At 46.1% G+C, this 14863-nt stretch overlaps 1 protein-coding gene across 7 annotated transcripts in view; it reads left to right on the top strand.

Moving 5' to 3' along the window:
* LOC122543290 (RNA-binding motif, single-stranded-interacting protein 2-like) overlaps window positions 1-14863 on the top strand; it is a 261569-nt gene that overhangs the window by 231299 nt on the left and 15407 nt on the right. For 6 of the 7 annotated variants that reach the window (XM_043681792.2, XM_043681793.2, XM_087985530.1 and 3 more), the window contains exons 6-11: window positions 3228-3307; window positions 3528-3637; window positions 7409-7455; window positions 8371-8464; window positions 9953-10003; window positions 10896-11051. In XM_043681792.2, coding sequence (XP_043537727.1) covers window positions 3228-3307; window positions 3528-3637; window positions 7409-7455; window positions 8371-8464; window positions 9953-10003; window positions 10896-11051 — 538 coding nt within the window. The remainder of the gene's footprint in view (window positions 1-3227; window positions 3308-3527; window positions 3638-7408; window positions 7456-8370; window positions 8465-9952; window positions 10004-10895; window positions 11052-14863) is intronic. The other variant, XM_043681795.2, reaches the window with a different exon arrangement.

The raw sequence follows: 14863 nt of genomic DNA, 5'->3' as shown, positions 1-14863 counted from the left end.
TGTGCACGCAAGAGAGAGAGAGAGACAGTCTGCGTGGGTGCACACGAGAGAGAGAGACAGTCTGCATGGGTGCACACGAGAGAGAGAGATAGAGACAGTCTGCGTGGGTGCACATGAGAGAGAGAGAGACAGTCTGAATGGGTGCACACGAGAGAGACAGAGACAGTCTGCGTAGGTGCACACGAGAGAGACAGTCTGCGTAGGTGCACACGAGAGAGAGAGAGAGACAGTCTGCGTAGGTGCACACGAGAGAGAGAGAGACAGTCTGCGTGGGTGCACACGAGAGAGAGAGAGACAGTCTGCGTAGGTGCACACGAGAGGGAGAGAGACAGTCTGCATGGGTGCACACGAGAGAGAAAGAGAGAGACAGTCTGCGTAGGTGCACACGAGAGAGAGAGAGAGACAGTCTGCATGGGTGCACACGAGAGAGAGAGAGAGAGACAGTCTGCATGGGTGCACACGAGAGAGAGAGAGAGAGACAGTCTGCATGGGTGCACACGAGAGAGAGAGAGACAGTCAGCGTGGGTGCACACGAGAGAGAGAGAGACAGTCTGCGTGGGTGCACACAAGAGAGAGAGAGAGACAGTCTGCGTGGGTGCACACAAGAGAGAGAGAGAGACAGTCTGCGTGGGTGCACACAAGAGAGAGAGAGAGACAGTCTGCGTGGGTGCACACAAGAGAGAGAGAGAGACAGTCTGCGTGGGTGCACACGAGAGAGAGAGACAGTCTGCGTGGGTGCACACGAGAGAGAGAGACAGTCTGCGTGGGTGCACACGAGAGAGAGAGACAGTCTGCGTGGGTGCACACGAGAGAGAAAGAGAGAGAGACAGTCTGCGTAGGTGCTCACGAGAGAGAGCGAGAGAGTCTGCATGGGTGCACACGAGAGAGAGAGAGACAGTCTGCATGGGTGCACACGAGAGAGAGAGAGAGACAGTTTGCATGGGTGCACACGAGAGAGAGAGAGAGAGACAGTCTGCGTGGGTGCACACGAGAGAGAGAGAGACAAGTGCGTGTGTGCACATGAGAGAGAAAGACATTCTGCATGTGTGCACGCGAGAGAATCTGCGTGTGTACGCGCGAGAGAGACAGTCCGCGTGTGGGCACGCGAGAGACAGTCCGCGTGTGGGCACGCGAGAGACAGTCCGCGTGTGGGCACGCGAGAGAGGGTCTGCGTGTGGGCACGCGAGAGAGGGTCTGCATGTGGGCACGCGAGAGAGGGTCTGCGTGTGGGCACGCGAGAGAGAGTCTGCATGTGTGCACACGAGAGAGAGAGAGACAGTCTGCATGGGTGCACACGAGAGAGAGAGAGACAGTCTGCATGGGTGCACACGAGAGAGAGAGAGAGACAGTCTGCATGGGTGCACACGAGAGAGAGAGAGAGAGAGAGAGACAGTCTGCGTGGGTGCACACGAGAGAGAGAGAGAGAGAGAGAGACAGTCTGCGTGGGTGCACACGAGAGAGAGAGAGAGAGAGAGAGACAGTCTGCATGGGTGCACACGAGAGAGAGAGAGAGAGAGAGAGAGAGAGACAGTCTGCGTGGGTGCACACGAGAGAGAGAGAGAGAGACAGTCTGCGTGGGTGCACACGAGAGAGAGAGAGAGAGAGAGACAGTCTGCGTGGGTGTACACGAGAAAGAGAGAGACAAGTGCGTGTGTGCACATGAGAGAGAAAGACATTCTGCATGTGTGCACGCGAGAGAATCTGCGTGTGTACGCGCGAGAGAGAGACAGTCTGCGTGTGGGCACGCGAGAGACAGTCCGCGTGTGGGCACGCGAGAGTGGGTCTGCGTGTGGGCACGCGAGAGAGGGTCTGCGTGTGGGCACGTGAGAGAGAGTCTGCGTGTGTGCACGCGAGAGAGAGTCTGCGTGTGTGCACGAGAGAGAGTGTCTGCATGTGTGCACGCGCGAGAGAGTGCGTGTGCACACGAGAGAGACAGTCTGCATGTGTGCATACGAGAGAGAGCGACTGCATGTGTGCATGCGAGAGAGAGCGACTGCGTGTGCGCACGCGAGAGAGTGATAGAAACAGTCTGTGTGTGTGCGCACGCGATAGAGAGTCTGTGTGTGTGCACGTGTGCGAGAGAGTCTGCGTGTGTGCAGGTGAGAGTCTACATGTGTGCACGCAAGACAGTCTGTGTGTGCACGCAAGAGTGAGTCAGTCTTCGTGTGTGCACGTGAGAGTGAGACTGTCCGAGTGTGCATGCACGCGAGAGAGAGAGAGCCAGTCTGCGTGGGTGCACACGAGAGAGAGGCTGAAGGGCTGAATGGGCATCTTTTGTGACATAACATTCAAAGAAGAACATTTAAGTTAATGACAGCAAAATTACTTTCTTTAACCCCACTGATTGATTCAGCTGGGCCAGTATTCATGAGAATTTAGAAGAATGAGAGGGAATCTGATTGAAATGTAGAAAATGCGAACAGGGATTAGACAGGCTAGATGGAGGGAGCATTTTCTCCTGGTTGGAGAGTCTTGAACCAGGGGATCACAGTCTCAGGATACAGGGTGGAGGCCAACATCCCAAATATATTCAAGAAAGAGAAAAAAGTTTTAGATTTTAAAGGCATCAAGGGGTATGGGGAGAAAACAGGAATATGGCATTGACAAAGGGGATTAGCCATGATCCTATTGAATAGTGGAGCAGTCTCGAAGGGCTGAATGACCTACTCCTGCTCCTCGTTTCTATGTTTCTTTTGTCAAGTCACATCATGTAAATGGTGTACAGTTCTACTGCCTTTTACAGCTAATGTGATCCTTTTTGAAGTGTAATTACTGTTTTATTGTGTGCAACTTGGCAGCCATGTGAAGCACAGCTAGCTCCCACAACCACCAATGGGTTAAGTGGTATGATCACCTATTTCTGGCACACAAATTGCAAGAAAAGTATACCTCGGGAGACAAATCTCCTCACACTTGTCGAAATGGGTGGCATAGAATCTTCCCTGCCAGGGCAGACTGGGCCTTGTCCTTAATTTGAAAGCCAGCACCTCGGGCAGCCCAGCACTCCCTGAGTGGCACACTGGGAGGTTTTGAGCTGGGTTATGTGTAGTTTGGGCCATGAGCCTGAGACTGTCCAATTTCCCCATTGCATAGACCTTGCAGTTACGTACACAGGATACCTTGGGAGGAAGATTTTTAAGATGCTTTAGTTCCTGTGCCCTGACCTCAATGAGGTACCGCTTGACTTGGCCTGTTTAACCCTGTGCCATTGGCTCTTCTCCCCACAGGATGGAATCAACAGAAAAATGTGAAGCCATCATTGCTCACTTCAATGGGAAATTCATTAAGATGCAGCAAGGAGTTGCAGGTGAGTACAATGGACTCTGAACCTGCCTCTTGCTTTGTGTTCCCTTGAGATAAAGGAAGCTGGGAAATGCTCTCATTTACGATTACGGGGTGGAGTAACACAGTATGAGTTGAGGATTCAGATAACAAAATGGGCATTGGGCATGGGATTGAGAGTTCCTCGACCCAGACTGAGCATCATTCTTCTCTCACATGTTGGCGTTTTCTGTCTTTCAATGCAGCTCCCTCAGAACCACTGCTGTGCAAATTTGCAGATGGTGGGCAGAAAAAGCGGCAAAACCAGAACAAGTACTTGCAGAATGGCCGGGCTTGGCCCCGAGATGGAGAGCCGGTAAGAAAGGGCCATATGGCCTACTCCTGCTCCTCATTTTGAGTCTCTGTGAACTCAGATGTTGCTTTCTCTGTCACGTCAACCTTCATACATCAGCCATTCCAGAAACAGTGAGAGGCAAGTAGGTGCCATCTGTACAAACAGGCACAGCCCACGACAGTACCACCAGGCCAAACCTTGTGTGCATTGTTCCCTTGCCACACTGTCTCCTGTTCTTGCCTCCCATCTTAACCTGCAATAAGCACAAGCTCATCCAACCTCAAGGCAATCTATCAATGGGATCTATCCATAAAAATGACCCCGAGATTCCAGTTGCCTGCCACTTCAACACACCACCGTGTTCCCAGGCCAACATTTCTGTTGCTGGTCTGCTGCTGCGTTCCAGTGAGCCTCAGCGCAAGGACAGCATCACATTTTCCACTTGGGCACCTGCAGCCTCCAGGACTCAACAGAGTTCATTAACTTTAGAGCCTGATTCCATCCTTCAATGTTTTTCTACTGACCTCCCACATCCAGTCCTGTAATGACATGGTTGCTTTTAGTACATTTACTCATTCTGTCCTATTCTCAGCTCTCACTATCACTTGACTACAAGCCAACTGACTCCCACAGTTATCTTGACTCTCTACCTTGAGAGTTGAACTAATCTCTCCTCATAGGTCAGTCCTGCCATCCCCAGTACCAACCTATTGACCCTCGCTACACTCCCTTTATGGCAAGGATATCCTTTCATAGGTAGGGAGACCCAAACTGCACATAATACTCCGGGTGTGGTCTCATCAAGGCTGTGTATAGGTGCTGTAAGACATTCCAAGTCTGAACTTAAGATACTCCTTAAAACCAAAACTTTGATCAAGCTGGTGGTTACCAAACTCATTACCTCACGTGGTTTGGGGTCAGATTTTGTTTAGTAATACTCCTGTGAAGCATCTTGGGACGTTTTGTTAGACTTAACATAAGTTGTTGTGGTACTGCCATTGGGCTGGTAATCCAGAGGTCTTGGCTAATGCTCTGGGGTCATAGGTTCAAATCCCACCATTGCAGCTGGTGGAATTTAAATTCAATTAATTGATTACAGTGAATAATAAAAATGTGGAATTGACAGCTACCCTTAGTGATGGTGACCATGACAACAACCATTGATTTTCATAAAAACACACCTAATTCACTAATGTCCTTTAGGGAAGGGAATCTGCCATCCTTATTCAGCTGGGCCCATGTGTGACTCCAGACCCACAGCAACATGGTTGATTCTTAACTGTCCTTTGAAGGTTGAGAAAACTACTCAGTTCAAGGGGCAGCTAAGGATGGGCAGCAAATGCTGGCCTTGCCAGCGATGCCCACTTCCCATGAAAGGATAAAGAATAACTTCACTATCTCCTCCAAATCACAGCAAGACCTGTTCTCCCATTACCCCTGTGCTGAGCCACTGCCATTAGCTCCCAGTCCTCTTTAACAAACATTTTAACTGTTCAATTTTCAAATCCCTCCATGGCCCTATGTCTGCCATCCTCCAGCTTCACAACCCTTCAAGATATCTGCCCTCACCTAATTCTGGATTCTTCAATCACACCCACTAATGGTGCCCATCTTTCAGCAACATGGACCCCCTGGATTTCCTTTCCTAAACATCTTTGTATCTCCATCTTTCCTCATTTAAGATGCTCCTTAAAACCTGCTAATCCATCTGAGCTTCAGGTCTTGTGCCCAATTGTCTCCTTCTGCGGCCCAGCATTGCATTTTGTTTGATATTTGCAGCTGCAAAGCACTTTGGGATATTTCACTCTGTTAAAGATGCTCTGCCAAGGCAAGTTGATCTTTTTGTTTACCTGCCAAGATTCCAAACGCAAGGAGCTCTCATCGAGAGTCAAGGGGAAACTGGACTTTCTGGTGTAATACAAGGCTATGCATAGCACAAAGCTCCTAGGCCGGGATATCCAGCAAGTGCTGACTTGGTTGCTATTTATTGAGGCACAGTGACCAGGTCTGAACAGGCAGGGAAGGGGAAAAGTTGAGCCAGGGTTAGCAAGACCATAAAAGACAAACTATACAAGGGGGCTTATTTCCTGAGGGACAGAATCGAAAAGGAGGGAAGTTATACTAAACCTGTATGAGCATTGGTCATCTACATTACTGTGTGCGGTTTTGGTCTCCATATTATAGAAAGGATATAGAGGCACTGGAAAAGGAGCAGAGGAGATTTACAAGGACGTTTGGGCTTAAATACCATGAAGGGATTGACAGATTAGTTTGTTTTCTCTTGAACAAAAGCCACTGAGGGGTGATCTAATGGAGGTCTTTAAAATGAGGTCTTTTTTGTTCAATTGAACATAGAGAGAATGTTTCCCTTTGCGGGAAAGAGCAGAACCAGAGGTCATTAATACAAGATCATCCCTAAAAAAAATCCAACAGAGAATTCAGAAGAGATGCCTTCGCCCAGAGAGCAGTGAGAATGTGGACCTCACTCCCACAGGGAGTGGTGAAAATGGATACGACAGATAGGTTTAAGGGGAAGCTAAATGAGCAGATGAGGGAGAAGGGATAGAGAGTAATGATGACAGATTTAAATGAGGAAAGATGGGAGGAGACTCAAGTGGAGTAAACACAGGAAGGATGTTCTCAATGACCGGCGAGTCCAGAACCAGGGGGTCTAACAGTCTAAGGATACAGAGCAGGTCATTTAGGACTGAGATGAGAAAAACTTTCTTCATTCAGAGAGTGGGGAGCCTGTGGAATCCTTTGCCACAGAAAGCAGGTGAGGACAAAATATTAAATGTTTTCAAGAAGGAGTTAGATATAGTTCTTAGGGCTAAAGGGATCAAAGAGTATGGGGTAGAAAGCAGGAACAGGGGACTGAGTTGGATGATTAGCCATGATCAGATTGAATGGTGGAACAGAATCGAAGGGCTGAATGGCCTCCTCCTTCTGTTTGCTATGTTTCAATGAGAATGAACACCAGCATGAACCGTTTGGGCCAAATGTTTCTGTGGGATCTATGGTGCACAAAATAATTAACTTGGACCACATGCACGTCAAGACATAATCTTTCCATAATCTAAGAGTTTTTGTTATATTTCCCCTTTAGTTGATGTCTTTGTGAAATATTCATAATATTTGGAAGCAGTTGTGCAAATAGAGACCTCTTGGGACAAGTGGCTGAACTTAAGGGTGGAGACCGATTGGAAATTAGGATTTAGAAATGGAGATGTGGCTTTAAATCTTCAGGAATTCAGATTAATTTCATTTGGAGATTAAGGGCTATTTATACCCAGTTTTCCTTTAGAAATCAAGTTGGCGCCGACAGTAAGATAGTTTATGGGGTGGCATGGTGGCTCAGTGGTTAGCACTGTTGCCTCACAGCACAAGGGACTCGAGTTCAATTCCAGCCTCGGGCGACTTTCTGTGTGGAGTTTGCACATCCTCCCCATGTCTGTGTGGGTTTCCTCCGGGTGCTCCGGTTTCCTCCCAGGTTAGGTGAATTGGCCATGCTAAATTGCCCATAGTGTTAGGTGCATTAGTCAGAGGGAGATGGGTCTGGGTGGGTTGCTCTTCGGAGGGTCAGTGTGGACTTGTTGGGCCGAAGGGCCTGTTTCCAAACTGTAGGGAATCTAATCATAAGGCTTGTGGAAGGAGATTAAGTGAGTGGGTAGAGTATGATGAGTTACTCTACATTTAGTCTGTGGAAGGTGCAGATGGAATGAAAGGCCTGTTCTGAATCCAGATCTGGTTACTTACTGTTAATGAGAAGACATTGTTAATTTATTCCCTCAGGGCGCAATGACTCTTACGTATGACCCAACAACTGCTCTGCAAAATGAGTAAGTATCCTAGCCTTACTGTGATGGTTGCTCCCATTATAATTATCAGATTCTCTTTCCTTTTTCAGTGCCTTAAGCCTCTCATCACCTATTACCTTGGCTAAGAAAGTAGTGAAGCAACTGTCTGCTGCTCCTCATGATTGATGAATCCACCAAAAAAACTCAGGCCATCTGAGGCAATCATCTTACATTACAGTGTTGTGTCTGGAAGCTCCAAAGGAGAGACGATTTATTTTCTAAACTGCCAAGAGAAAAGACTAATGATTTGTTGGCAGATCAAGTCTAATGGCCAGGTGTTGCTGTGGAACACCTTCCTCTGGCTGAGATTTTGCCATGGACCACCCTTTTCTAATTGGCCGAAGCATTTCCATGGACCACCCTTTTCTAATTGGCCGAAGTATTTCCATGGACCACCCTTTTCTCCTGTGGTGTAAGTTATTGTGATTGTTGGAAATCTGGCATTCTTGCATTACTCCTGATGAGAGCGAGACAAAAAGAAAAACTTGGACAACTTGTCTCTCATTTCAGCAATTTCTTTCTCCTCGATGTTTCCTTCTATCTTCTTCTGACGGTGCTGACCTGCAGTTCCTGGCCAATTTATTATCTAGGCCTAAGAGTGACTTTCTGTGATCTTTGCTCTAGTGGAACAAGGATTCCATAGGTCTCTGCTCCATTTTTCACATGGCCAGAGGATTTCCAGGGTTTTCCTTGGAGGTGTCTTTGGAAAGTAGGCCATATCCCTTCCCATACCATGAAACATGCGAGTCACGTAGTATGTATGGGGCAGGGTTTCCTGTGGTTTTAATGAAGCAGGATCAGAATGGAATGGGAAGAAAACAAGGAATCGCAGGGGAACAACAAAATAAACATTTGGCTAACAATGACTGAGTGTCTCTCTGTCCTCTCTTGTTCTAGATTTTATTCTAGTCCATACAGTATTGCTCCAAACAGGATGATCGCACAGACATCTATCTCACCATACATCACCTCTCCCGTGTCTTCATATCAGGTGAGTGTTTGTGGATTACCCATGACACAATGCATACTCTCGGTGTAGGCCTCAGACCTCAAGTGCAGGTTGGGTTGGCAAACATCCAGGATTGCTGCCGTGTCTTTCGGAAAACAGCTAGCATACCCAGGAGCAATACTGTAGATCATAAACAAAGATATTTTTTAAAAAGGAATCTATTTGAATATTTCGACTCGAGCTTTCATCAAAATTGGAGATTGAGAGGAGCAAAAGTTGCTTGACTGTCAGTCAAGAATCATCCAACTCTCTCTGATTTTCAATTGCAGTGGAAGGTCTTCCATTGAAAGATGTTGAACCAGTGGTAGCAGAGTGTGTGTGAGAGAGAGAATGTATACGGGTGGGGGGTGGGCGGAGGGCGGAGAGGTGGTTGGCAGCAGGAGGTCTTGTGATGATACATCCAGGAATGTACTCAATCAGAGGTGGTGACCCGAGATACTAGTATGAATATGAGAATACATGATGGACCTCATGTTTTGTTTTAAAGGTTTGTAGACTTTTTTTAAAGTTTAACTGTTTCATGTTCCACACAGAATCAGAGAATTGTTATGGTGTCAAATAGGCCATTCAGCCCATTGTATCACCACTAGTTCTATCCCTTGGTGCCAATCTCCTGCCTTTTCCCCATTTCCGTGTACCCCATTTCTATCCCAATAACCATCCAATGCCCCTTTTGAATGCCTCAATGGAACCTGCCTCCCCCACATTCCCAGGCACTACATTCCAGACCCTAACTACTCGCTGGGATGGAAAAGGTTTTCCTCACCTCCCCCACACTTCATCCCTTTCAATCTCTGCCCCTCTCGTTCCTGTTCCTTTTCCATGTGGGAACAGCTTGTCCCGATCTACTCTGTCCAACCCACTCATGATTTTAAAAAACCCTATCAGATTTCCCTCTTAGCCGCCTCCTCTCCAAGGAGAACAGTCCCAATGTCTTCAATCTCTCCTTCTCACTGAAGGCGGAGGGAGGGCTTATTTCTTCAAAGTTTAGATGCACAGCCATTACCTCCAGACCCAAATCAATATCAAAGCTCCAGTGTACAGCTGATGTTTTGGAGCATATTTTAAACATCACTTCAGGTCATGATCACCTCTCAATCTGTACTTTCAAGTGCATTGCTAAGTTTTGGAAGACAATAAGCTCTCTGCAAGCTCTCTGTGCTCCTCCTATTCTGATCATCTGAGCATCTCTGATTTACATCAGTGGACGTACTGTTGGGGGCTGTGCCTTCAGCCGGTTGGGTCCTAAGTTCTGTATTATTCCCTCCTTGAACCACTCCACCTTCTACTTATCTCTCCTGAGTTAAGATTCTCCTTAAAACCTACCTCTTTGACCAAACTCTTGGCCACTTGACCCAGTATATCCTTTTGTAACTCGGTGTTCTATGTTGTGATGTTTTTCTGCATTGAAGATGCTATAAAATTAAAGTTATTGTTGTTGACTATTCTCTTGTTTCGTGTCACATGAAGGTTCATAGCCCATCCTGGATGCACCATCAGTCGTATCTTATGCAGCCTATGGTAAGTTTTATTCTTTTTCCCTTTTCAACTGTATAAAATCAGATCTTGCAGAAGATGTTACCAAAGCTTTTCATTTCACACCTAACTTTCAAACAATCACAATTTATATTACGGGAGAAAAGGGTGCTACTTATGGTTTCCTGTTTGTTTCAATGTCTTGGCCAATCAATCTGCTGACCAACTGATCCCTAATGATCTTGCCACCCTTCTGGAGTTACAGCACTACCTGATCCTGTTCACTGTGGTAACAACAAAGCATACTCTCACCCAACCTGAACTCACTTAAATCTTGGACACCCCCAAAAGACCCCTAGCTCTCCAGCCCAGGTTTAATCTTCCTTTTTGAACTATGAACCAATTCCAGTCAGGAGAGTGAATGGCAAACCAATCCTTCACAACCCTTTAACCAGCACCAGGAAGTGTCCAGTTGTCGACTTGCTACCTTGTCCTTTGACTTACACACAAAATACGAGTAGGAATTGGCCATTCAACCCTTCAAGCTTGCTCCACCATTCAATAAGATAGTGACTGATCTGATTTTAATCTCAACTCAATATTTCTGCATATCTACTGATAATCTTTCATCACCATGACCTCCATCTTGAAAATATCGACACTCCCAACCCACCTCCATTGTCTTCTGAGGCAGAATTCCAAAGTTGTACAACGCTCTGAGAAAATATTTTTCCTCATCTCTGTCTTCATTTGAAAACAGTGTCCTTTTTGGCTGGACTTAGCCAGGTTGGGCAACCTCCCTGCCTTGTTCAGCCCTCGCTGTCAGCATCAGTTTCTGGCCACCTTTGGAATATGTTCCCAATGAGAGTCACTGCCTCCAGAAGATTGAATAAACTGAAAGCTCAGAATGGTTTGTGATGCTTGTTTTTTTTTGAAGGGAACAGTAATAACACCTACGATGGACCACACCATGTCTATCCAGCCCACGTCGATGATGGGGCCATTAACCCAACAGCTTAGTCATCTGTCCCTGGGCAGCACAGGAACGGTAAGTGCTGCCTACACTGGTAGTGCTCTGGGATCATGGGGAAAAGTAAGTGAGTACATAATTAACCTCAAGCAGTTTCTTCTTCATTGTAAATCAAGGCCTCAGAAGATAAATACCTGCTAGCGAGTTTTGAGAGAATTTGTAGCTCAGGTTGAGGTTCTGGCTGAGCTGGAAGGTTGGTTTTCAGATGTTTCAGCACCATACTAGGTAACATCTTCAGTGAGTCTCTGGATGAAGCACTGGTGGTGTAGCCCGCTTTCTATTTATGTGTTTGGGTTTCCTTGGGTTGGTGATGTCATTTCCTATGGTAATGTCATTTCCTGTTCTTCTTCCTCAGGGGGTGTAAATGGGATCCAAGTCGATGTGTTTGTTGATAGAGTTCAGGTTGGAATGACATGCTTCTAGGAATTCTCGTGCGTGTCTCTATTTGGCTTGTCCTAAGATGGATGTGTTGTCCCAGTTGAAGTGGTGTTCTTCCAAATCCGTATGTAAGGATCCTAATGAGAGAGGGTCATGTCGCTTTGTGGCTAGTTGATGTTCATGTATTATGGTGGCTAGTTTTCTGCCTGTTTGTCCAATGTAGTGTTTGTTGCAGTCCTTGCACGGTATTTTGTAAATGAAATTAGTTTTGCTTGTTGTCTGTGTAGGGTCTTTCAAGTTCATTAGCTGCTGTTCTAGTGTGTTGGTGGGTTTGTGAGCTACCATGATGCCAAGGGGTCTGAGTAATCTGGCAGTCATTTCCAAGATGTCTTTGATGTAGGGGAGAGTGGCTAGGGTTTCTGGACGTGCTTTGTCTGCTTGTTTGGGTTTGTTGCTGAGAAATCGGCAGAATATCAACTCGCCACAAAACGACATGACCCTCTCTCACTAGAATCGTTACATATGGATAAGGAAGGACACTACTTTGACTGGGACAACATATCCATCCTAGGACAAGCCAAACAGAGACACGCACGAGAATTCCTAGAAGCATGGCATTCCAACTGGAACTCTATCAACAAACACACTGACTTGGATCCCATTTACCACCCCCCTGAGAAAAAGAACAGGAAATGACATCACCAACTCAAGGAAACCAAAATGCATAAATGGAAAGTGGGATACACCACCAGTGTTTCATTTGAAGGCTCACTGAAGATGTTACCTAGTATGGTGACGAAACGTCTGAAAACCAACTTCCAGCTCAGCAAGCAAACCTACATCCATAAATATCTGCAATGCCACTGACTTGGATGTTCTTGCTGAGAAAAAAACACTTTTTTGTCTGTGCTCATCAGGACAGTTTGCAAGAATACCAGTTCACGGGCAGTACTAACATTTATACGGTATGAAAGGCAAGTGCTGATTGGTTGGCAAGTGGACTCTGACTGGTAGAGGCATTGCCATGGAAATGCATCAATTAATGATTATTGGCAATGCTTTGTTTACATTTTAAACTAGACAGGTTGGCTTTAACCTATGCATGGAGTGGGGCCCTGAGAACTGAACCAGTGAACATGTTTATATTTATATTTTATTGAGTTGAAACAGGTGCAATGTGTGTATATATTCTTTCTATCTATTAGGAACAAGGCCCTGTGTATTAATATGCCTAGCTTCCTGGCCTCCTTGTAGTTCTAGCTATGGAGTGAGTGCAACGAAGGGTTTTCCCGACTGATTCATGGGATGGCAGGGCTGATGTATGAAGAGAGACTAGATCGGTTAGGACCAAATTCACCCGAGTTTAGAAGAATGTGAAGGGCTCTCACAGATTAGACAGGATAAATGCAAGAAGGACGTTCCCGATGACCAAGGAGTCTTGAACCAAGGTCACAGCCTAAGGATACTGGGTAGGCCATTTCGGACTGAGGTGAGGAGAAATGTGGGGAGTGAGGAGCCTGTGGAATTCTCTACCACAGAAAATGGTTGAAGCCAAAATGTTGAATTTTTTCAAGAAGTAGTTAGATATAGTTCTTAGGGCTAAAGGGAATCAAAGGTAGTGGAGAGAAAGCAGGAAGAGGGGACTGAGTTGGATGATCAGCCATGATCATATTGAATGGCAGAGTGGGTTTGAAGGGCTGAATAACCTGTTCCTGCTCCTATTTTCCATGTTTCTATGTTTGAGTACAGACAGGTGCATCTCACACACACACATAAGTGCATACCAACCTGCTCACCAATCAGAGTCAACCTTAAAATTTAAACAAAGCCTAGTGGTTAACTGTCAATCGTCATTCATTGGTGCATTCTCCATCGCAATGCAACTAGCAATCAGAGTCAACTCACCAACCAATCAACACTCTCCTCCTGTGCATTATAAATTTTCCCATTGAATTCTTGTGAAGTGTCCAGATGAGTGCAAAGCTTCGACAAAACGTGTCTTTTTTTCAGCAATACTCCAGGTCTGTATGACCAAAGAATGGCTTGGAAAGTCTCAGGTTCAACCTGGAATCTGTGTGAGCTGGTTTCAAACATGGCTGCTACAATTGAACAGGGCCTCTAAGATGGTGCAGGGAGGGAGAGTTGGGAGGAAGGTGTTGAAACCAGCATGCAGAATCTGCTGGACAGTGTCTGTGAGAATGGGGCTGGCCAGGGAAGGTTAGACCACCGGCGGCTGACTGGATTCTTGACCAGGAGTGGGAAGTCCAAACAGTTATTTACTTTCACTGGCACAGAGGCTAATTGTAGCAGCCACCATGATGGCAATGAGCGACCTCAGCACAGAACAGGCATTGAACCTGCGATCTTCTTTGGCTTATCTACATGGCTCAGTCGCACACTTGTCTGGCTGAACCTCTGGGGATTGGTGGGGTGCTTGTAGTTTGTTTTCCTTCAAAGAAAGGAAAAGACCACAGTCAGCCCACAACCTGAAGTGTTAACTTGGCTTCCTTGCTTACGTTCTTACATCTAAGTGAAATGCTTGCGGGTTTTTGACCTAGTCAAAAGTTTGAGCGCATAATCCAGGATGAACATTCCCAGAGCAGTACTGAGGGAGTGCTGCACTGTCAAGAGATGTGGTCTTTTGGATGAGCTGGTAAGCCAAGGCCTCATTGGTCTACTAAATCTCACAGCCTCCTTGGAGATGCTCATTAAAACTGATCCCTTACGCAAAGTTATTCTAATATCTTTTCACCTGGCTCGGTGAATCATGGTGTGACATTTCATGAAGGGTGTTATATAAACGCAAGTTGTTATTGATGCCTGCACACCTTCCCGTGGTGAGCCTCTCCTCCAGGCAACAACAGTGAAGTCTGAATAAAGATCATGTGCACATTTTGTAACCCGTGTTAGCCACATCCAGTGGCTACTTAGTTTAGCATCTGTCATTGGGAAAATGTTTGAGTCTATTTTCAGGGATGTAATTGCAGTGCATTTAGAAATATGTGATGTGATCAAGCAGAATTAGCATGGCCACATGAAAGAGTGATCATGTCTGACAAACTTACTAGAATTCTTTGCGAAGGTAACAAGGAGGATAGATAAAGGTGAATCAGTGTATAAATTTGGATTTGCACAAGGCTTTTGACAAAGTGACACACTTTAGGTTACTTATTAAGATAAGAGCCCATGGTGCTGGAAATAGAATATTAGCATGGATAGAGGATTGGCAGCTATCCATTAGAAGGTAGAGAGTTGAGATAACAGGGGGTAATTTCAGGATGGCAACCTGTAACCAATGGAGTGCCACAGGGATCAGTGCTGGGGCCACAGTTATTTACAAACTATATGAATGACTTGGATGAGGATGTGAATGCAGTATTGCTAAGTTTGCAGATGATTCAAAAATTGGTGGGAAGGGAAGTAGTGAGAATGACACAAGAGTCTGCAGAGGGACATAGACATGTTAAGTGAGTGGGCAAGAGCTTAGGAGATGGAAT

This window comes from Chiloscyllium plagiosum, unplaced genomic scaffold, assembly GCF_037043375.1.
Source record: "Chiloscyllium plagiosum isolate Xiang-an unplaced genomic scaffold, Cpla_swu_hap1 HiC_scaffold_53X, whole genome shotgun sequence".
In the NCBI taxonomy this organism is placed as follows: domain Eukaryota; kingdom Metazoa; phylum Chordata; class Chondrichthyes; order Orectolobiformes; family Hemiscylliidae; genus Chiloscyllium; species Chiloscyllium plagiosum.
Note: the sequence above shows the minus strand (reverse complement) of the source record. Positions and strands in the feature narration are given on the sequence as shown.